The sequence below is a fragment of the Aulonocara stuartgranti genome (genome assembly GCF_965226115.1).
Source record: "Aulonocara stuartgranti genome assembly, chromosome: 14".
Classification (NCBI taxonomy): Eukaryota; Metazoa; Chordata; class Actinopteri; order Cichliformes; family Cichlidae; genus Aulonocara; species Aulonocara stuartgranti.
In genome coordinates, this window is record NC_138950.1 from 27,753,630 (window position 1) to 27,777,792 (window position 24,163).

At 42.0% G+C, this 24,163-nt stretch overlaps 2 protein-coding genes across 2 annotated transcripts in view; both read right to left on the reverse strand.

Moving 5' to 3' along the window:
• Positions 1 to 2,538, reverse strand: part of pid1 (phosphotyrosine interaction domain containing 1) — a 33,927-nt gene extending 31,389 nt beyond the window's left edge. Inside the window, exon 1 of the mRNA XM_082502210.1 lies at positions 2,352 to 2,538. Coding sequence (XP_082358336.1) covers positions 2,352 to 2,381 — 30 coding nt within the window. The 5' untranslated portion in view covers positions 2,382 to 2,538. The remainder of the gene's footprint in view (positions 1 to 2,351) is intronic.
• Positions 2,539 to 6,078: 3,540 nt separating this feature from the next.
• Positions 6,079 to 24,163, reverse strand: part of dner (delta/notch-like EGF repeat containing) — a 77,930-nt gene continuing 59,845 nt past the window's right edge. Inside the window, exons 9-14 of the mRNA XM_082504212.1 lie at positions 16,024 to 16,257; positions 11,881 to 12,003; positions 11,673 to 11,786; positions 11,372 to 11,503; positions 8,124 to 8,370; positions 6,079 to 7,407 (exon numbers count right to left, since the gene is read on the reverse strand). Of these exons, the coding sequence (XP_082360338.1) occupies positions 7,296 to 7,407; positions 8,124 to 8,370; positions 11,372 to 11,503; positions 11,673 to 11,786; positions 11,881 to 12,003; positions 16,024 to 16,257 (962 nt within the window). The 3' untranslated portion in view covers positions 6,079 to 7,295. The remainder of the gene's footprint in view (positions 7,408 to 8,123; positions 8,371 to 11,371; positions 11,504 to 11,672; positions 11,787 to 11,880; positions 12,004 to 16,023; positions 16,258 to 24,163) is intronic.

Consider the following 24,163-nt stretch of genomic DNA (forward strand, 5'->3'; position numbering starts at 1 on the left):
AACCACTTTTTGGTGTATGGGTCATTCATTATTTTTTTATATCTTTTTTTTTTATTAATATACACAGCAAGGTTTCTGCTATTTAGCATAAGGAGAGAACAGCCTGGCTGCTGTCCTCAACAAGAGTCTCCTCATAAAGTCGTCAACTGAAACGTGGAGCGTTTGATAGTTTTCAGACATGCCTTACTCTTTTATCAGCATCCAGCCACAGCTGGTTTCCAGGCGGTAAACTGATGTGGACTAAGCCCAGGTTATCAAAGTTAAGATTTCCTTAATTACACCTGTTCCCTGAAGCAGTTCAGTATTACATCCCTGGATTCTACATTTCCCAGAAAACAAGGCTCGGTTAGCTGGCATGAGGCCTCTGTACTTGCCTACAGCACAGCCACTTTCACATTAAAAGGCTCCAAGTTGGATTTATCTGATTTTCCATTTCCCATTTGTAATTACAGTTCCTACATAGGAACTACATAACCCTGGGGGTCTGGCTCAGTAACATCAGCTCAAAAACGGTGCAGTGGGAGCTTCGTGGCATGGGTTTCCAAGGCCAAGCAGTTTCTGCAGGTGTAACCTGTTGATGAAACCAGTACTTTTGACCATATAGTAGACGTGGAGAGTTTTAGCCCTAGAACACTTTATAATGCTATCACTAACATCGAGTATATTTTACCTGATATAATATAACTGATAAAACACACTTCCCAACACAACAACAATACACTGCAAATTGAAGTGCTCTTCTTTTTATTTCCCCCTATACAACATCTCATAAAATGACTGGGGATCTTGTGAGCCTTATCCAATCCCCCCCTACCCCCATGAGCAAGCACTTGGAGACAGTGGGAGGAAAGAACTCCCTTTTAACAGGAAGAAACTGGAACCAGGCTCAGGGAGGAGTGGCCATCTGCCGGGGGTGAGGGGAAAGAGGAGTGAGCAGAGAGAGGAAGACTGGACAAAAGACACACTAGAGGAGAGCGAACTAGAGTTTAATGATTGCTAATGATTAAATGCAAAGTGGTGTATAAACAAACATGGACTGAAAAGAGACAAGAGAAGAAGAAATGCATAACTACGGGAGGATTCACGGTCAAAAAGGAGAGCTTTAAGCCTAAAGGGTGTCTGTCCCATGAATCCAAACTGAGGAGGGGCCCACTCTACTCTATAAACCAGGAGTAGGCCAGCAGTTTGAGAAATTAATGAACAAAATAACTTGACCTAAAAGGATTACAACCTGCTGGTTGTAATCTGGGCTGTTGATGTGGCCGTTTTTTTTGTTTTTTCCCCTCTTTTCACTGCGTTTGGCAGGGACCTGAATGATGATTCACTTGCTGCAACACTACCAAAACGTACTGGAGCAACCAGCCATGGAAAGTATGAGATTGACTTTACGACACTTGTTGAGCATGACCACATCTGAGTTTATCCGAAAGCGACAGCGCAGTGTGCTCAGCGAGCCCGGATCAATAGCAGTTTATAAACCGCGTCCTGCTGCAGCCTGTTTGGATCACCTAGAGGGCAGATGTGTGTTAAGGGGATAATTTACAGCGCCCACATCTGACTCCCTACAAACACCGGAACTCTCGGTTTTAATACTTTGTGATTCCATCTTCTTGACGCCTGGGCAGGAGAGGGGATTGTGCAAGTTCACTTGGCAGGCAGTCCACAGGCACACATCTGGAGAACATTACGTCTGCAGGAGACGTGAAACCAGGGTCGGTGCACGACTTACCCGTGGATATCACACTACGTGTCATTAACCACGTCGCTTTTTTTTTTTACACCCTAACAGATCACGGGATGCTTTCAGACAGAGGGTAAGCATCCTGATGTGGCAGCATGAACGGAAAAAAGTGACAACAGCAGGAGGATGAGGAGGCCTGCGCTCAATGAAGGTGGATTTTGGATCGAGCTGGCCTCTGGGCCAACGTGTGGATATTTCAAACACAGCTGCAAAGTGCGTGTCTGTGACTTTATACGGAGGGGGTAAAAAAAGGCTCTCCAGCGGTGGGTTTGCACAGGAATGCAGTGGAGACACAAATTGTTGCACGCTGCTCCCCCCTCCTCTTCCCAGCCACCCCACTGGCTTGCGTAACGTGAAACGTAGCAGCAAAAGGTAACCACACAGAGACAGGGGCAGAAAAATGCTCGCTTTAACGCTCGTCTCTGTCATTTTCTGAAGTCTGCTGGCACCCCGGTGAAGCGTCACGGCGCACAGGGAACATCTGTAACGGAGCGTTTCTGCCTGGGCTGCAGACACACACGCACACGGCACCAGCACGGCGGGTCTCGGTAGCTGCTGTGAGCCGTTTATTTCTGCCACCCCACCGACCATAAGCCGCTCACATCCTTACCTGCAGTCGCTCCGACGCAGGTTGCCACATGTTCGCAGAATCAGAGGTTCTCCGTCTCTTACTACAGCTTGTTCTCCTCCCGTAGTCCGGCTCACATCTGTTCGCCTTCACTGCTTGCCTCTCCGTCCTCCTTCTCTCTGGACTGGTCGATAATGAAGGATAGGTTGCTCCGCCTGGCTGTAGTTAACGCAGTGGCCACCAGGTGGAGGTACCTGCTATCCACGATGGGGCGCTTCGTGCTGCTTTCAAGTGCGGTGGGAAATCGAGGATCGATACGGTTAATCTGATGCTTTGAATCTGCAGCCTGATTCTTAGGGGGACTTTTTGTTGGTTTAATCTGAGAGTATAAATGCTGCTTTAGCTAGTTTTTTTTGTTTGTTTCTTTCTTTTATACACATTTTAACACTTCTCACTTTGTAATTTCCTTTGAAAAATCCATCACCTTAAATATTAATATTGCACATATCAGATTATACACTATTCGTCCCTGAATTCTCCTCTTCCATTTGGAGCATCTTCCAGTTTATTAATCTGGTTTCATGCAAGGTTATTGTAGTTAACTAAAATGAAACTATAAATTAAAACTAAATAAACTAAAATAACTCTAATAAAATTAAAATTAAAACTAGACTTTTGTGAGGAAAAGATAACCGAATACATTTTGTGAACTTGGAAAACTAAAATAAAAATATGGAAGAAACGCCCTTTAGCACCTGTTAGTTTATTTACATTTACATAACATTTATTACAGCTTACCTGACGAGGCATTGATGGATGTGTTTATTGAGACAAGACTGTGACTTACTGTAACTGCTTTCAAAAAGATGTATGTTTTATTGTAATACTTGTATTATCCTAAATCTCGCTTCTGACATATTCCCTTCTTACAGTAATAATTAAAAAGACTGAAACTAATAAAAATTCAATCAAAACTAAACATTTCTAGGCAATAAAAGCTAAACTGACTAAACTGACTCTGGAACTATAATCACTCTGGTTTCCTGATCTCCAGGTCCATTTTCTTTGGTTGATTGTGCAACATCAAGGTTCTTCTTGGAGATCCCGTCACTGCAGGCCTCAGTGAAGTAAATTCTATACTCCCAAAGTCCTGCATTTCCCATTTCCACATACATCCTTTTTCCAAGGCCCTATTTTTTCCACCCAGCTCTGTGAAGCAACATGAACATCAAAAGGCGCCCATAATGAAATTTAGCCTCATTACAAAAATGAATTAAAGGCCCTCGAAGATTAGTCATCTGGACCAAAACAGCCAGAAGTGGAAGAATGCAGTCAAATCAAAAGAAACGTTATGTAAACCCAACAAAAACAGCATTATTTCAGCGGCTAGCAGCAATGAAAACGTGGTTAGTTTAAGTCTTCCGGTCTCATAAATCCCAAGTTGAACAAAGGCAGCTAAGGACAAAGAATGTTATGCTGCCCACACATTTTGATCTCCTTAAGCGCCTAAAAAACAAAGGCTGACTGTATCGGCTCAGAATGACCTTGTTACTCTACGAGCTCAGTCTGGAAGAGATATTCGTGAAAAACATCATCTGTTATTTTCTCGAAAATTGATCAATTCATTTTACTGCCGCCAAAAGTTGGATAATTTTTAATCTGCTGTCGTGTTAAAATGAAACTTTTAGCAGTAGACGGCGCCATGTGAAACAGCCTGACCCTCCAAACCGCTCAAAGGGCAGAGGTCAACCTCACAAAGTCTCGGAAACAGACTGCAGGAAAAGACAAGAGCCAGCAATCGCATCTGGTCCTCCTGCAATGTGTGTGTGTATGTGGGTCGACACACATAATCTACGTAGGTGTGAGGAACGACATGACTCCGCAGTCGCAGTCTGTATTTAGAGATGTTTACACGGGGAAACATCTGGATAAAGCCTGAGGTCACTGAGGGTGTTCGCATTACCAACACTCCATAAAAGGTCTGTCGCACGGCTTACGGTTCAGTGTGGTGGGTATGACCTTGGGAACAGAAAAACAGATGCTGTAAATAGCTAGAATCCACGTTTTCAGAAAACAGTTTAATCGCTGTAGCTCCATGTGTCCGCCCATCATAGCTGGATTATTAGCAGAACAGCAGCAGCATCGCTCGCTCAGTAATCACACTTCAAAATTCTGATGCTGCCACCTTTTTTTATGTTGTGTTTGGGCGAGATGCAAACTGATGAACTGGAGGTGCTCTGTTAAAAAACATAAACAAAGTCCTTTTTGTACGTATAGAACGCTATTTGGTAGAAAACCATGTTCGTGTTTCTCAGTATTGGTTTGGTATGAGTTCTAAAGCGCCTCAGGCCTCAGGTACAGCACTGGTACTAGTAGCACAACACTTTTTCAATCTGATAATAAATCTTTACACTGCCTGTAGAAAAGGGCACAGTACCATTACTGCTGCTACAGCTGTGACAAATGAGCTCATAGGTTCATAGGTGCCCTGGACAGAAGACAGCATTACACTTCCTCGTCGGTGGATCTGTTTAAGGCGTTTTGATTCACTTGATCGTGATTTACAGGTGAGCAAACTTATTATCGCTGGATTTGATCCTAAGGCTGACTGGTTTCAAAATCAAACTCAGGATGTTTGTGTAGACGGCCCAAAATCTCTCTCCCTCTTTAATGAGAAGTGTCGTGCAGAGTTCCCTTTTCGAAACCTATGATACTGTGCAAATATCTCGAGCCAGTGCTTATTTCTTGATATTTTGCTTCCAAGGATCCAGACTTTCTATTAATGTTTCAATGTTGTCTTGAACAAAAGTTCTCCAAGTTTTTCTTTGAGGTTGTATGTTTTTTAAAACAATTTTAACTGTTTGTTTGGTGTACTTGCACTAAACTGTGACCTATGAATCATTCAAACATTTAAAAAAGGCACCTAGCTCAAGTGATCAACCAGCATTGCGTTTACACATAACAAAAAACTTTGTTACTAGTACCCTGTTTCTTACCCCATCATTTAACCGAATCTATTTTTAAAAATGCCAGAAATATTACAGTTTTGACATTCATTAATTTGTATTCTCGCACCAACAAGATGGTTCCCGATGAGTTATCAGGTAAAAACTTGGTATATCTCAGCGTGGATGCAAAAAAAAGAGGAAACTGGGTGAGTGAAGGACAAAAGTAGAAGTGGCAGGCCTAAAATTTTTACATTTGATGGAATTATGAATGCAGACAAGTACCATCAGATTTTGAGCCACCATGCAATACCATCTGGAAAGCATTTGATCGGCAACATCTTCATTTTTCAGTATGACAGTGATAGTAAAACACACTGCAAATTCAGTAAAAGCATACCTGGGTAGAAAAACCACACAGCAGAACTCTATCAGTCATGGACTGGCCTCCCCTCAATTGAGATCATGTGAGATCATGTTGACTGAGAACAAAACAAAAGACAGTCGGCATCCGAAGAAGAGCTTTGAATGTCCGTTAAGAAGCCTGGAGAACTATTCCTGAAGACTACTTACTGAGAAAGGTCAGGCTTGCACATGTTTTAATAAATCGCTGCACATAATTCCCATTTTTTTGTTATATTTCTTTCATTTTCAGTATTGCTTGAGTTTTCATGGCCAGGCCTCCTTTAGAGAGAAGAGACTTGATCTCAGTGGGACTTCCTGGTTAAATAAAGGTCAATAAATCAAACGCTTTCAAACAAGTATCCTGCCCCAAATATGATGCATGTGGTACAGTACACATGAGACACACATAAAGAAGTCACTTATGTTCACTTGAATCTTTATTGTTTACATAATTCAACAGAGATAATAGTTTATCATGTTGCTGCGGTTTAAAACGGGAGAAAAAAATGGTAGGATTAGCTGAGCCTATTGGTAAAACATTGCTTGATCTCGAGAGGAACAACAGAGCTGCACAGACAGAAAGTTTTCCACTGGCAGAACACAGAAGCACATATATTCTGGACTAGATAACATCTCCTCCGTCTTCTCCAAACTAAAGCCAACAAGAGGCCACTCTAGCAAAGAAACTCACATCCAGAAACTAATCGATGCTGCCAACACTAGAGGTGAATTTGTACACTGGGAGGAACAGGTACACTGAGTAGAACCAACTATGTTTCTGTGCAGTGAGAAGTATACCTACCTATTATCCTAAATATCACTTAAAAACATACAGTAGGATGGTAGGGTCACAGTACTCCAGCAAACCAACTTTCTGTACTATTCAAACACCACTTAGAAACTTGCATGTAAAGAACAGGACAATATAATATAAAGGGGGGGGAGGGGGAAAGGCTGTGACTAGTATTTTATACATTTATGTATTTTGTCTACTAACCACAAAATTCCCTAAAGAAAACATTTGGCACAATCTTGACAGAGAGAAATACAAGTGCAATGGGAAGAAAAGAACAACCAACAACTGAGTACAAAGGTTTTAAAATATTTGCAGAGAGAACATCAAATCTAACCATGCACAAAGTAAGGCAACCTACAGCAGATTCTTTCATGTTTTTTTAATATAGAAAAAGATACAGTGACAAGTGCACCTATTTCTACAACACCTGTAAGGACTGTTGTCAGCGCTGTCTGCTAAGTTTACGCTTAGAAATGTGGGCTCCCGGGATGCTGGCCCCACCTGCAGACAGACAGTCTGGTGCAGACTAAAGTCATCACTCTATTGTACAGCAGAGATTACTGGTAGTGTTGCCTGTCATCATTAATAACTTAAGTGATGCAAAGAATGCTCTTACGCTACAATAAAGCCTTATTGTGAACTTGGACAGGAAAATAGATGTATCAAATTCCAGATTTGCTCTTTTTAATCTACAGTCTATGTTTTGCATTATTTTCTTTTTCCACTTTACATTCAGTTTTCTTTTGCTCTTATTTTAGATTTGTACTGGCATTATGTATATGTGCGTGTGTGTGTGTGTGTGTGTGTGTACAGCCTGTAATGGTGAAACGCAGTCGTGTTTTACAAATCCTTTGTCTTGATGAGGGTAACCAGTGGCTTGTCATCAGGACTGTAGTCTTCATAGGCGATGGGAGTGGCGTCATACATCGCAGGTCTGGACTTTTTCCCAAATCTAATTTAAAAAAAGCCGAATGTTTATCAAATATTGCAGCGTAAGAAGGTGTTTTGAGAGAATGACAAGTGCTTTTAAAGCTGGAGGAGATAATAACCCAGAAAAAGTACCAAAAAAAGTACAAAACATCCTGACTACCCACCCTACTTTAAAGAGTTAGTTAATTATTGTTCAAGAAAGACAAACAAAAGACAGATAATACTGAAAAATGTTTTTAAAAAGCACAAGTGGAAGAATCCAAGATGCTCTAGCTTTAATTAAAAAATCCCAAAAGTTGACTCGGTGCTGTCTTCAGTTAGACTCTGCCTGCCTGTTAAATGTCACTGTGTCCTAAACTGAACATGCACAGTGTGCAGAGCAGAATTTCAGATTAAGTGCTGCCACAGAGCTGCTGGTGACCGGTAAAATGGCTTTGACAGATCACTCCTGACCTTGGCAGCAGCAATCGAGAAAAACTGTTATGACTGAAGGTTACCGTACCCGTTTCTTCTGGATTCTGAGATATACAAACACGGCGACAACGCATCAAAAAGTTGTGTTAATTAAAAAGAATATTTCTGAGTTAACTTGGTCAATTTTGGATTTCTAAAAAAAAGGGGGGGCAGCGTGGGTGGATGGTAAAACTAACATCCAAGAAATGTTAAATGCAAAGCACTCATAAAAACAGCTCATTAATCACAGCAACTGAACGCTGACACACAAATCCTGTCACTGACCTGGCATGGCGGATGGAGGCGATGGCGTTGCTGAACTCGCTGTCAATGCTGCGGCAGTTGTAGAACTCCTGGTAGGCGTGGCGGGAGGAACCTTGATACTCGATGCGGCTGATGCGGCAGATGCCCACAATGAGGATGATGAGCATGAGCACGAAGGCCACGCACAGAGCTCCAATTATGATATAGAGGGAGTGGCGGGGCATGTTGGTCAAGGTGTCCTCAGTGTGTGCAGGCTTCCACTGCAGGTCTAACACACACACACCCACACACACACACACACACAGGGATAGATCTTTGTGTTATATTATTCATGCATAAGATTCAACCTCTCAAAAAAAAATTTATTTTCAGAAATGCAGGTAAAGCTGTAACAGTGCATCTTAATCTCAGAATAATGTGATTTACTATTTCTTTCAGGGTTGCTATAAACATGAAATTTGTAAGTTGAAAGATAACAGCCTTAATTATATTTTAGCATTAAAAACCTGGTTTAACCATTACAGAAACACACAAGAAATGGTAAAAAAAAAAAATATAAATCTGTTACTGTAAATTTGTGTGTGTGTATAAGTTAATAAAGATCAGTCACAAATTGAATTTTTTAAACTGTTTAACCTTCACTGAATCAGAAAAATACAACTCTTGAGATAAAATCTCTTTTGCAAGCGTGTCTTAACGACCATGTTCTGCTCATGTGCCATTCACTCCCCAGGAAAAACACTGAAATATCAAAAGGTTTTTTGATATGATTGCTCACGTAGATATGTACCTGCACAAGCAGGGAAAATGCTTTTTCATTTGTAGTAAACATGGGAGGAAATGTGGGAGGAAATGGAGCTCAAACCACTGAAGAAAACATGTTTCTGCTCGCCAGAGGTGAGTGAGTGGAGTCATATGAGGTCAGGTTTAGCATACTGTCACTGCAGACTCTGCACATTACCACTGCTGGAGTCTCAAGTTTGCCCTCACTTGCCTGGAGAGTTGCCCCAAGAGTTGGCTGTCTTGCCTGACAGAGTAAGCCACTTCTGGAGCTCAACACTGAATTAGCCCAGCAGTGAAGTTACAGCAGTGCAAACTGTGCATCGTGTCGTCAGTAGAATTTGTGTGTAGTCAGAAGTTTGTGTTGCATCCAAATCTGCTGGCAGGCATCTTTTTTTAATTCTGCCAAACACGTTTCATGTAAACTGTATGCAATGATTTCTATGTTTCTATGAACTTAGTGTCTTCAATAATATTAATATGTCCCTGTGTGTTGGCCCTGCGACAGACTGGCGACCTGTCCAGGGTGTACCCCGCCTCTCGCCCTATGACAGCTGGGATTGACTCCAGCGCCCCCCGCGACCCTGAGAAGGATAAGCGGTAGCGAATGGATGGATGGATGGATAATAACTCATATTCCAGTGATGAAATGATGATGACCATGTGAAGTTTGCCTTTTCTTCCGCGTTTCTGTAAAATATTTCGCTCTAAGTCAGAGAAGTGCTAAAGTGTGCTGACCTGCATTGTGTTTTTGGGTGCATGTTTAGGCCAAAACGCTGATTAATCATTTGAAATCAAAGTTTAGGCACTCCCATCCAGTTTGCCAATATACTCTGCTGTAAATCCTGCACTGAAATATGAGGATTGTTTGTTTATTAAACCTAAAAATCAGCATGGAGTCACTGACAGAAGCGCGTCGACATACAGCCTTATGTCGTCTTGATGGATTCTCAATCATCCAGGTAAGTAATCTCCAAAAGTTGATTCTGTTCATCTGGACGTAGCATTTTGTGGGAACGCGGAGTCAAGGAGGCCATTTACATGAAAAGGGAAAGACCATCCCTGAATCGAGGAGGGGGCCTATGGGTACATCTTTCACCATCTTACAATGTTTGATTGCTGCCATTCCCCAACTCTCTGTGAATGGTACTCATGGCCACTGATCAGTGGTCATTTGATCAGTGGGTTTTGGTCAGTGGTTGTTGATCAATGGTCATGAGAATTTGCATAAATAAGATTAAGGAACTGACCTCCCCGCCCATTGTTCCTTCAGTGGGCTGGTTTCAGTCATTATGCAAATGTACTGTTTATAAGATTTGGGGAAACCTGCAGTCAGCTGAGACTGAAGAAGTCACTTGGATGAGTGACGAAACGTTTCTCCCACAAAACGCTACGTCCAGATGAACAGAATCAACTTTTGGAGATACAGCCTTATAAATTAGATTTTGATATATTTATTTCAGAAATGATTCCTAATAAGGTGTATGCTGCATCAGACAATAACACAGGTCTGCAACCAAAAAACTGCAGAGGATTTTTTGACTGTTTCTTATTTTTCCTCACTGAAACTTGGAAAAATATTCCATCACGTCAGGTTTTCTTCAAAGCTCATGTTTTTAGTTTAATTAAGTGTACAATTTCCCTTTTTTATACTGAAATCTGGTATCCTATACTTGAGTTAAAATATATCCAATAATGATTTCTTACATTAATTTCATCTTTCTTACAGCGAGACTTGAAAGAAATACAAATAGAAAATGCGAGGAATTGAGGGCGGTCAGTAGGAGGGGGAAGGTATGGTGGGTTTGGTGGTGTGAGGAGCTCAGATGATCATGTCCCAACAGCTTTATTTTGGTCATCGTGAAAGGTAAGGAATCTAAGAAAAATTATGCACAGTTAATTGTAATAAAACACTGATTTTCTTCATCGCTGTTTCTGTTCCAGGGGTCAGAGATGTTCTACAGGACAAGAGTATCTTCACCAACAAGTCTGGAGGTTCTGCAGGAGCTGTTTTGATCTGGGAGCTTGAATTCAAAAGAGCCTCCTTCTTCTTGCGATGATAAATTCTTCTGCGTGAATGTTGCTGGTGAGAGTGAACAGCAGGGAGAAGCAGAGCTGTGTGACTGCAGCCTTCCTGCTCAGAGGTCTCCTCGTGAGTGTCATACAAACACTGATGCTGCCCGTGAGCTTCCTGTTTGTAGTTGGAGGAGGAAGGTCACTTCTTTATCACGTCATCGGGGAAAACTTTGAAGCATTTGGCTCATTATCAAGCAGCATATCTGCTTCTACACAGGTTAAAGAGCGGACACATTCTGATTTAAGAGTTTGCTGCATGGGTCCAGGGGTGGGTGTGTGTGTGTGTGTGTGTGTGTGTGTGTGTGTGTGTGTGTGTGTGTGTGTGTGTGTGTGTGTGTACTAGCTGCGGCCCAATCATCATTTTATTATTTAGAATAATATCTGATGAGATATTTTCTGACAGGGTGACTTACGGATCTCGCAGCTGGGTCCCACCCACCCAGGTGGACAGTGACAGGTGAAGCCATTTGATTGGTCGATGCACGTGCCTCCGTGGTGACAAGGGTTGCTGTCGCACTCATTGACGTCGACCTCACATTTTTCCCCTGAGCAGACAGGTAAGGTGGCATTAAATGACTTTTTTAGCAATAACGTCAACAGCTCAAAGTGAGGCTGATGGATCACAGCCTGACTTCATTTTCCACGCAGCTACATTCATCTTCATCACCAGCCATAATCACAGAAACACGCAGCTGGTCGTCAGGCTGTGCTCACCCAGGTATCCAGGCGGGCAGGAACAGGAAGCATTAAGTCCCGCACTTTCACAGCGGCCTCCATTCAGGCAGCGCATCTTCAGACATGGGTCCTTGTAGATTTCACAGTGTCTGCCTTCATGCACACATACAAAAAGAGCTTTCAATAATTCACCGGGCAGCACTTTTAGCACTCTAAAACATATTCGGATACACTCACACACACATACCTTCAAACTGGGGTGTGCAGACACACTCATAGGCATTGATGAGATCCCTACAGGTGGCGTAGTTTTGGCAAGGGGCAGACAGACACTCATTGTACTCCTCCTCACAGTACAAGCCATGGTAGCCTTAACAGGACACAGATTCATACAGTTCAGAATAAAATCACAGTCTTTATGAATGATTATGTAATAACAAAGGGTTTGTGTTTATGTGAGACACAGAGACAGAAAGTGTGTATCCTTCTGCAGTGAAACACAGTAATGGTACAAATTGATTTTCCTGATTTTCTTTGCATCACTGTGAATATGCATGAAAATATTTTTTATTTAGTTTTCAGGCTCTAATATCTTTAAGACCATACATGTACATTTGAGTAGCTTCATGCTGTTCTTTCTAAAGGCCTTCAAATATGGTATGGTGGGTCACACTACAAAATTTTCCAAGCTCTCAAAGTTTTATTTTGAACTTGAGCAACACTTTAGAAATTCCATAGTAGCAGATGTTTGGATTAGAAATATTGAATGACATGTTAAGTAGATCTCTAGATACGGCTATTTCAATTCCACAGGAAACTGATCGCAAAAGGCTCGAATCCCCCACACTTCACAAAAATATGGAAATGAATAGTAGTAGAAAGCTCAAATTAGACCACTTTTTCACTCTCCTGGAATTTCTTCCATCATAGATGTTTCGTGTGCCTAAAAATTAAAAAAAAAATATTGGCTGACGTATTGGATTTTAAAATCACTGAATATTGGTATCCTTATTGGCCTTATAAATCCCACATCAGTCGGGCTCTATTGTAACAAATTAATTTCTTCAGGGAGTAATTATGTCAAGTGATGCATTACATTTCATTATAGTAGCACGTAATGTGTAACACGTGATTTTCTTTCAGTAACGACCCCAGCACGAGTTAAAGCTGAGCAGAGGGTCCTTGTAATAGCGCCTCAAAAACAGTTCACACAGCAACAGCCTATCAAACAACCCGTAGCATTCATCTTGTGGCACTATGAAGCAATTTCCTCACGCGCCCTTCCTCGGTCACTGTTCTTGCTCTCAGTGCTCTGAGCAGATTAAAAATATTTCAACCTTTTAAGTCGCACTTGACACCAGCATTGAGACCTACTGCCATCAATGCTAGAAGCTCAACATTTTACGTGTTTACCTGACTGAACCGCACACTACAGCGTACACAATAACAACTGGACCACCGTATGTGCCTCTGTATTTCTTTACAGGGATTTATAAATTAGCCAACAGGGGTATGAGCGCATATTAAATCAATGTCAAATGACATGCAGTGCACCGTGTTTTCCATAGGATGGCAGCTGTGTACTGAGACCAGCATTAACATGGTCAGCGCATCAGAGCATCAGTGCCTCTTCAGCTGTGTGTTTTGCGCTTTTCATATAGGACGTGTGTAACTTGCACTTCGATTTTGTGGCTACAACAGATGCAGATCGAGTGTTTTCATTATCTCGTCTCCAACTTTGACTGCATCTCTCGGCTGGGTGCAAGTACTGACTGAAGCATCAACAAGCCCTCCTCGGGCTACAGCTAACGTGTGTTTGGGGAAAAGAGAGGAGAGCAATTAATGAGGAGCCCAGTTAGAACCTCCAGGGCCCTCTCTGTGAAATGTCAGTGAAATGTCAAGTGCCTTTCCAAGACTCTGCCTGCTTTCTGTGGGCTGGCAGCCTCTCATGTAAGCAGGATTACAGGAAACAGGAGGACAGATCCTTCAACATATCAGCTCCCCAGAAGCTTTCTTTCAAACAGCCAACAGGCATTTACACAACCCCACACATCCGCACACCGACACCATGGAGACGGTCACACTGCTGCATTTGTGGACTCACACACACAGACACACACACTGAAATTAAAACTTTAATGCAGACACATAAACATGCCGCAAGCAACTGACATTCTGATGATGGGGAGAAAAGATCGTTTTGGTCCAAAACACTGCAATGTGTGTGTATCTGTGTGTGTGCGCGCACATGTGTGTGTGTGTTTGTGTGTGAGTGTGATGCTTGGGATGCTAATTACAAATTACCAATTTCACCAGTCCCATTACAGAGGGAGCAGAGGCATTTGATTGGATGGCAGCATCTGTTCAGCTACAAAACACAAACACAGACGACAGACTGGGAGCCACACACACACACACACACACGCACACACACACACACACACACACACACACACACACAGCTTCTCCATGGCAACCAGACAACAGAGGATAAGAGGGAAATGAGGTGCGGTAAATGTTACAGGATGATGATGAGAAAGGACAAAAGGACAAGCAGAAGAAAAGAACACGTGAAAGTAACACAACGTTATGAAAAATAGAAAAATATGCAGGTGGTGTCGCAATAATTGAAAAGAAGTGGGCGCCCGCTCTGCCTCAGAGCACAGTAAGAGCCGTTTGAATAAAAGGGAAGAACATGAAATAAGAAGGCATTATTACAAATCCAAGTCTTGCTGCTCAACATTGATACTGCTTCGTTTCAGGAATTTAAAAAAAGACACCAAAATGTACATTTTAAAACTCTTTGTACTGAAATGTCAGGCGCTTTCACAAAAAATGACATTAACATAAGAAAACAAACATAATCTTAGCCCCTAATGCTTAATGTATCATATTTGATGCACGCATACAGTTTCTGTGAGTTTTCCACTTCTACATTATCAGTGTGATTTATATGTATTTATTAAAATAAATAAATTCCACACTACATTTTTAAGCAATAAATATGCTGCAAAAATGAATGTGGCAAATATAATAGGAATTAAAAGTCATATATTCAAATTCATATTAAATTAATGAAAAGTTCCATTGTCACAAAATACAATTTTCTGGCGATTATTTCAGGGTTTAGACTTTAAAGGGTCAAAGCGGACCATTTGCTCTTCCTTATTTTGTGGCAGACATATTTTGTTACAACAATGGATTCTAATATTAAAAGGGCTAAAATCTCAAATATTGAGGTCAGCGTGTGTACAGGTGGAAATCTCCAGACTACTTAAACTCTTGTTTTCAACCGTTTTATCTTGACTCAGTGTGAATCACACAGAGGTGATATAGTTAAAATGGTCGTCTCAGATACAGAAGCCCCACCTACCTGCTGTTTAAACCTTTTATTTGTGAGGGGCAGCCAATCAGAATAAAGTAAACTTAAAGGAAGAAGAGCTAAAACAGCGTGTTTCAGACAGAGCGACGAGCTGCTCCTATCAGTTTAGGTCTGTGAATCACATATACGGAGCAGGAAATCAGCTCCAAATAGATCCACTTTAAGCTCTAATTGCTTTCTGCCATTCTTCCAAAGAGACAGGAACTAGATTAGCCGTGTGAAAGGAGCGTGAATGGGAGCATAAAATATGACACTGAGATGGTTACTCCTCTGTACATTTGACTGACAGCGTGTATAAACAGTGAGAAGCAGGGGCAAAGTGTCAAATTATGTTGATGGGCCATTGGGAAAGTCATCATTTTCTCCATCCTAGCAAGGTAATTGCAAGACAATAGATAATGACAAGTCATCATTCCACTCAATTGATTTAATCAGTGAGGCCTCAGCACCAGCAGCGCCGTGCTATCGTCTAAAAAAAAACACTCATCGTTGGGGCAGATGACATTTAAACACACCTGAGTCTAAGCCAGGACTACAAGTCACCATCCTTTTACTTATTACAAAGTTTAATGTGCTGGTGGTAAATCCAGATACAGAGTGGAGATTGATCAAAGTAAGGATTCAAGAGGTTTCATGAAGGCTCTTAAAATGTGAATTTCTCAGTGACATCAGTCAAAATCTCATCGGTCCAGGAACTCAGTGGACATGTAGTTTTATTTAAAAATAAAAAGTCCAGCTTCACTCTACTCCCCACTCTACTCTCAGAGGTTTCAGGCTTTTAAGTAAACAGAGTTTCAACTTTTCTACTTGTATGAATCAGCCTATTATATTTCTGGTGCAGTTTAATTCAGCCTTTGTAGCTGATTTGGTTTAATTTTTAATCAGATCATTTAAAAGAATTACCTCCACTCCTCACATAACAAGTAAAACTATCTGAGGATTCATAGATGTCATAAAACTCTTTTAGTTTAAGTAGACCGAGCCCTTTTATGTTAACTATAAGCTTACCTGGCACGCAAAGACACCTGTAGCTGTTTCCCACGCTGCGGCAGACCCCGTGAGCGCAGGGGTTCAGGGCACAGAAGTCCACCAGCTGGGCGCAGGTGGGTCCTGTGAACCCTGCTGTGCAGCTACATCCAAACCCCAGGGGGCCGGGGCCCTGGGCGTAGCATGTCCCGTTATTGTGACAGGGGCTGGAGGCACACGGGTCCACCTTCTGCTCACATGTAGCACCCTGGTAACCTGTGAGAGGGCAGAGAGGGAGCAAATATCCTTAATTTGCTGGAAGGAGAGGCTTAAAGCATACAGCTGCGCTATTACTGGTAAATTGTTAGTTTTGAAGGGAAAGCTTTGGGATTCAGATGAACCTGCTTTCAACAGTGGGTGACACAGCAGGGGCTGTGTTTATGCAAGGCGGGTGTTGCAATCCAATATGTGGCATCTACTTTGGCATAAAATTGCACCCACTCAACTGCCCACTGAAGCCGCTTCTTAATGCAAATGGAACTTTGCAGAAAAATGTTAATGGGATAAAAGAAACTCCTCTACAGTTAAAGGGGATCATAAGTTTTGTTTTTATTTTCTTTGAGTGAACTTTATTGCATTTATAACCACTAACTAAAGGGATGTGCTTCAATTATTCATGCTGCATACGGTGTATTAAATATGATGACAAAGCACCAGCAACCAAAAATATGTACAGAGCAGGACAATAGGATGAAGTCAAATGCTTTCCCTAAAGCAATAAATAAATAAATAAAGACATTTATCATGCAAGAAAACCACAGTAAGTAATGCAGGAGTGCATTAAACAGTCCTGGTTATATTATACTCCTGTAATGTTTTAGACTTAAAAGCATTTTTCTGACGCAGTTATTTCACTTCTTAAATTGTGCATTTGGTACGTATGGTTATATAATTTAAGTGCGCGCAGTTTAAGATTACATGCTATTATTTACTGAAAAGAAAAGTTTAGTATGCAAGAAAACACACCGGATTACTTTTTTGTCAAAAGAGGGAGTGAAGCTAAAGTCAGTAAACAGTCAATTTACCTTTAAAACTACACACGGAGGAAACACAAAGCCAGGTCCTGTTTATTTGCGTCACTGAATACATCATAAATTAAGAACACATTAAACATTACATATGTAGAAAAACTAGTTTGAATTATATATGTGCTTTTAATGTTTTCAAGTCTAATTCTTTTGTAACACAACTCTGTCAGTGTAAAACTATGTTTTAAATGTTTCAGTAAAAAAGATCAAACTTTTTTTAATGGCAGTGTGTCGCAGTGGTTGGAGGGATTTACGCTAGCCGTTTTCCAGTGCTAGCTTTCTGCTAAGCTAAGCTAACACTCCTCAAACAGAACAAACAAAGGGCAGTATTTGTATGATATGTGGTAGGTCTAATAGAAAGTTAAACTAATTCAGACTTTATATACTCACTGGCCACTTTGTTTGGTACACTTTGCTAGTACCTGACAAGAGCCCATTGTGCCTTCAGTGTATTTTATATTGACATGACAGCCTCACACACTTGATGCTGATTTTTCGGTTGCATATCCATTATGCTAATCTCCCATTCCACCACACCCCATGGGTTGAGATCTGGTGACTGTAGAGACCATCTAAGTACAGCGAACTCATTGTCATGTTCAAGAAACCAGACTGAGATTATTTGAGCTTTCTGACATGGTGAGCTATCCTGCTGGAAGCAGCCATCAGTAGATGGGTATACTGTCGTTATAAAGGAATGGACATGGTCAGCAACAAAACTCAGGTAGGCTGTGATATTTAAACTGTGGTCAGTTGGAACGAAGGGGTCCAAACTGTGCCAAGAAAGTATCCAGCACACTATTACACCTGAACCTTTGATACAAGGCAGGATCTATGCGTTCATGTTGTGTATGTTAAATTCTGACCCTACACTTTGGGGGTTAAAGCAGAAATTAAGACTCATTATCACACCAACATTTTTCCAATGTTCTCAGCATGTGTGAACTGTAGCCTCAGTTTCCTGCTGTTAGCTGTTAGCTGGTGTGGTCTTCTGCTGGTGCAGGTCAACTGCTTCAAAGTTTGACATGATGCACATTCAAAGACACTCTTCTGCATACGCTGGTTGCAGTGATTGGTTCTTTGAGTTAATGTTGCCTTCCTATCAACTTATAGCAGTATGGCCACTCTCCTGGCCTCTGACATTTTCTCTCAGAGAAACGCTGCTAAATAGAGATTTTCTCTTTTATGTCTCTTTTTTTCTCTCGTTGTGAATTGTAAATGGTTGCGTGTGAAAATCCCAGTAGATCAGCAGTTTGAACTCCAGCAGGTTGTCTCGACCATGTCTAAATGCCTAAACACATTGAGCTGGTGCAATGTGATTTCATGATTAGGTATTTGCATTAATGACCACCTGAAAATGTGCACCTAATAAAGTGGCCAGTGAGTGTAAATTAGAATGCAATAATTTAACTGTATCTACTCAATGTGACTGAAAAAAGAAACAGCACCTGTATGCAATGATCAATACAAAACAGTTTTGATGCTGCAGAATCAGTACTCAACAGTGATGGGAATAACGGCGTTACTAACAGCGTTACTTTTTTCAGTAACGAGTAATCTAACTAATTACTATTTCTATCGTTACAACGTCGTTACCGTTACTAACAGGAAAATGTGGTGCGGTCGCACTACTATTTTTCAACAAACAGACGGTTGCAGCTGTCTTTAGCTTGCTGCACCTTATATCAGTTGCATGGAAGCAGCTGTCTATGTAAGTAATCGAGAACGCGCTCCCGCGGGCAGCAATCACTTTCTGGCAGACGATCACTTTTTGGCACAACACCTGGAGCTAAGGGGGCAAAACAATCGCATGAGTGCTGCTGTTTGACTGAGGAAGAATAAAGTAGTCGTGGTAAGCCAATCACATGACCACTTCAAGACAAAGCAACAAGGTGATATATACCAGTTTTTAAATTGTGTTGATAAGCCTCGTAAAACCAGAGTCATGATAAAAATATATACACAGCGTTTTTTCCTCAATAGTTTCGCCACGTTTACTGTCTAAGGACAGCGCAGCAATCACTCTCTGCTTATGACCAAAAAATAATTAAAAAAAACAAAAAACAGCCCGTTCGTGTTTGTGGAAAAATGTCGACCAATCAAAAAATGATGTGGCGACATGACATTTGGTTGTTTAGGAAGAGGGGAAAGTTTTAGGAGTGATGGCACGAGAGAGAGAGAGAGAGAGAGAGAAAGAAAGACAGCAGAAAAAAAAGAGAGCGAGTTTTGAGAAATTTGTGACGTTTAGCATGTTTGGAGTGTGTAGTTAATGTGTTGTCTTGTGTAGTTAGTGTGTAGTGTTGTGGATAGTTTTGTGTTGTGTGTCAGAACAATGAGGCGACTGCTGTCTCCGGGTAGAAACATGAGTGATACACCTGCTGCTGTCAGACCTGCAGGTATCAAGCTGTGATGTTCTCCTTTATAGTGGACAGAAATTATTTTTTTGGAGTGGCACAAATAATTTGTGTGGCATCTTACTGAATGCAGAACAGCTGATTGTTCTGTAAATAGTTTGAATGGTTATTTAAAAAATGGGTAAAAGGTAAATGGATGCAAATAACTTTGTTGTTTGCAAAACTTGTGCATATGATTTTAAAATTGACAATTTATATTTGCATTTAAAGTTATGAAATATGATTCACTAAACATGTTTGTGGTTGTTACAGTAAAAAATATAACTTTTTCAACTTTTATGTTTTTTGTCTGAATTTAGATCAATTGTGTTAATACAGTGTGTCAAAATGAAAACATAACTGTAAACGCCAGGACCGCCTCCTACAACGCGGGTCTCGCCACTGGCGATATGAGCGCCTACAAAGCGGCCTCATACGGCGTGCGGCGCGCGGTGAGAGATGCTAACCGCCGGTACCGGGAACGTGTGGAGTCCCACTTCCACCAGGGCGACACACGGAGTATGTGGCACGGACTACGCACCATTACGGACTACAAAGCCAGGGACACTGCGCTGATCAACGCTGACTCTGCATTCACCAACGAGCTGAATCAGTTCTACGCCCGTTTCGAGGTTAGCCAGGCGGCTAATGCTATCTACCGCCTGACTACCGAGGACAGTGACGTCATCAGCGAGAGACCGGTGACCAGCATCGCGGAGCATGACGTCCGAGCGGCACTGAGGAGAGTGAACACAAGGAAAGCGGCGGGGCCAGATGGCATCACCGGCCGTCTGCTGCGCTGCTGTGCTGACCAGCTAGCAGGTGTGTTCACTTACATATTCAACGAGTCCCTGGCGAAGTCTGTGGTCCCCACATGCTTCAAAAGATCCACCATCATCCCTGTGCCCAAGAACAGCAAACCCTCATCCCTGAACGATTACCGGCCAGTTGCACTGACCTCGGTAGTAATGAAGGTGTTTGAGAGGCTGCTGAAGAACATCATCTCCTCCTCCATCCCAGACACCACAGATCCACTGCAGTTTGCCTACAGATCCAACAGATCCACAGAGGATGCCATCGCCCACGTCCTACACACCACTCTCAGCCATGTGGACAAGAAACAGGGTAACTATGTGCGAATGCTGTTTGTTGATTACAGTTCAGCGTTTAACACAATAGTGCCCTGCAGACTGTTCACAAAGCTGAGGGATCTGGGACTTAACAGCCGTCTGTGTGCATGGGTGTTGGACTTCCTCACTGGCAGAACTCAGGTGGTGAGGGTGGGCAGGTGCTTCTCCAACAGCATCACCATCAACACAGGAGCACCTCAGGGATGTGTCCTCTCGCCACTGCTCTACTCCCTCTACACTTCAGACTGTGTGGCCACCCATGGCTCCAACACCATTGTGAAGTTTGCTGACGACACAGTGGTGTTGGGTGCCATCTCCAACAACGATGAGGCGGCCTACATGGATGAAGTGAAGAATCTGGCATCGTGGTGCCAGGACAACCACCTCCAGCTGAACGTCAGCAAGACCAAGGAGCTGGTGGTGGACTTCAGAAGGGGTCAGCACAGAGACTACAAGCCCATTATCATCAATGGAGCTCCAGTGGAGAGGGTGCAGTCCTTCAAATATCTTGGTGTCCACATCTCCTCAGACCTGACATGGGCTGCCCACATTCAGGTCCAGACCAAAAAGGCTAGGCAGCGCCTGTATCACCTACGACAACTGAGGAAGTTCAGGGTCTCTCCAAAGATCCTCAGGATTTTCTATACAGGCGCTGTGGAGAGCATCCTCACACAGAACATGACATCGTGGTTCGGGAACAGCTGTGTGAAGGACCAAAAAGCTCTCCAGAGAGTGATCCGTACAGCAGAACGCTGCTGCAGGATTGCTCTCCCCCCGCTTCAGGACACCTACACCAGGAGATGCCGGACTAGAGCAGCGCAGATACTGAAGGACCCGTCCCATCCTGGCAACAAACTGTTCCAACTTCTGCAATCTGGTAGAAGGTTCCGCATCTTCCGGGCAAGGACAGAGAGACTCAAGAGGAGCTTCTATCCCCAAGCCATCCGTGCCCTAAACACACACACCTGCCCTCTCACATCATCTATAATTGACTGAGTCAGGACTCTTCCAGACACTAAACCAAGGCACAATGTACATTTCAATTCCTTTAATTTTAAATATGTTTATATTCTGTAAAATATCCTGTAAAATAGTCAGATGTCTATTCATATTAATGTACAGAATTCACCTGCTTGCTGCTACTACTGCACATTCACCCAACGTATATACTACATACATATATATATAATGTTTTTCCTCTACACCCCCCCCCCCCAATTTTTTTGCACATGTCGAGGAGCGTGTCAGGCTACATTTCACTGTGTGTTATACTTGTATAACTATGCATGTGACAAATAAAGAACCTTGAACCTTGAACCTTGAAACTAAAGGATGATACGAAACAAGGCAAAGTAAATAGTTTTTAAAGGTGAAATGTAGAGGAAAGTAGTTAAAAAACTTTTTTTTAAGTAACGCAATTACTTTTCAAGTAATTAATTACTTTTAGAATCTTGTAACTCAGTTACTAACTCAGTTACTTTTTTAAAGAAGTAACTAGTAAATATAATTAATTACTTTTTCAAAGTAACTTGTCCAACAGTGGTCCTCAAAGAAGCAATTCAGCATATTCAGAAAAATGTTAAATTACACCTTGAATCAGAATCAGAATCAGAATACTTTATTGATCCCTGGGGGAAATTATTTTTTGTTACAGTGCTCCATTATAAACCAACATTAAGACAAGACAGACAGTACACTAACTAAGAATAGTACAATATATACATATATATATATACATACATACATACATAAGTCACTCAAAGTGAAGCCTGATTAATGGCTTGTTTTCTATAATATCCTCAGAAAGAAAGAGAGAGCAAATGGTTTGACTCAAAATGTTCTTTCATCAGTCCCTCTTCCTTAGTCAGGTCACCAAAAAAACAGAGTGACAGCACCTTAACGCACACCGAAATATTGTGTTGACAGGGACATCTATAATGCTACACCAGCATCTCTGAAGGGGCTGAGTCTGTTTCCGTCATGCTCCTCCGTGTTTGTATGGGGGCTCTGTCCTGTGCACATCCATGATCTCATTTGCTGATGTGCCTCACGTGTTTCTTCTTCGCCTCCTCTCATTATCTTGTGAGCCTCTGCCTCTTTCACCTATCTTCCGATTCTAAAAATAACCTCCTCCCGTCACCCCTTCTCCTCCTCCTCCTCCTCCTCCGTGTTCACCTCCCATGAGAACCACCATTGTGCTGCAGAGAGCAGAAAGACACAGTCTCTACGCACATACCTTTTCTTTGTATGTCTTGGTCCTCTGATTCACAGCGTAGTAACTCCCTGTGCTGACTGCACCAGAGTGCACACTCAATTGAACTAATGAAGAGATCTCTCTGAAGCATCCATTGATCTGCAAGACTTTATTTCACCGTGTGAGCAGGACATTTATCATTCAGCAGGGCGGACAGGAGCAATCAGGAGCAGGCAGGGAAAATATCACCACAGCTCTTCTTCCCTTTGCTGCCTCCTTCTCTTTCTGCTTCATCCCTTCCTTTCTTTGGTCCTCTGACTTCTTCCAAGCCCCCTCATCTCATCTTCCTTTCCCCGTTTCTCTCATACAGTTCCAAAAGCGCCGCTGATACCGAACACACACATAAATTTAATTTCCTGATTTGCATTTGTTCCGCTGTGGTTTAATCCCCCCGCTTTCCTTCGTATTTAACATATTAGCTCCATTTAAGAACTTGAGCTTCATTTCTCTCTTTGTCTGGTTCAGCTTTTATTTTTTCGGTAACACGTACATTTATCTAAAGAGGCACAACTACACTGTGACATAGGTCCCAGCTGACAGAGAGGAGTCTGTTCGTTCCTGCTGCCAGCATTCAAACTGCCAGGAGTTAACAGTATAAATTTAGCTAGCCTGCTCACTCCTCCACCCTTCTACTTTTGGCTGGAGGCAGCCACAGTGCTGGCGTTCACACTTCACACTTTTCTGTCGGTGTGTGTAAGTGAGAAGAAGTTAATATGACGGTGGTTGTCTCTGTTGAGGATTCAGAGTGCGAAACATGGCCTACTTACACATGAAATTCAGATTAAACATGAGACCTACAGGTTTGACTTTTCCAGCACTTTGGATCAAAGTTAAATTTCCTGCATTCTTCTTCTCAAAGTCTGTCTTAAAACAAGGCTACGTCCAAACAACTAGATTTTCATTTCAAAACATTTGAAAATTTGCAATTTCTGTCCAGATAATAAATCTCCAACTGATACTAACATGCACAAAAAACAACCCAAGACATTCCCTGTAAATTAGGCATGATTGCTGTCATGATCCACAGTCTACAGGTTGTTATCTGCCAGTCAGGACTGAAGATTTGTTTTTTCTTTATGGCTATGTGACAGGGAAATGATGAAGCAGGTAGGTAAGGACACTTAGTAAGACTGGGCTGCAAACCTGGACACCTGGTTCATTGTTTATTAAACTCTCTGCTTCTGACCACACAAATTTAAACACACTAAAATATAGCAATAAAATAGGGACGATAGATTTTTTGGAAGTCACTGTTTTCAGGAGAAATTATGGTTGAGCTTCTTCCTCTTAGAAGGGAGTTTTTCTTTCACACTGTTG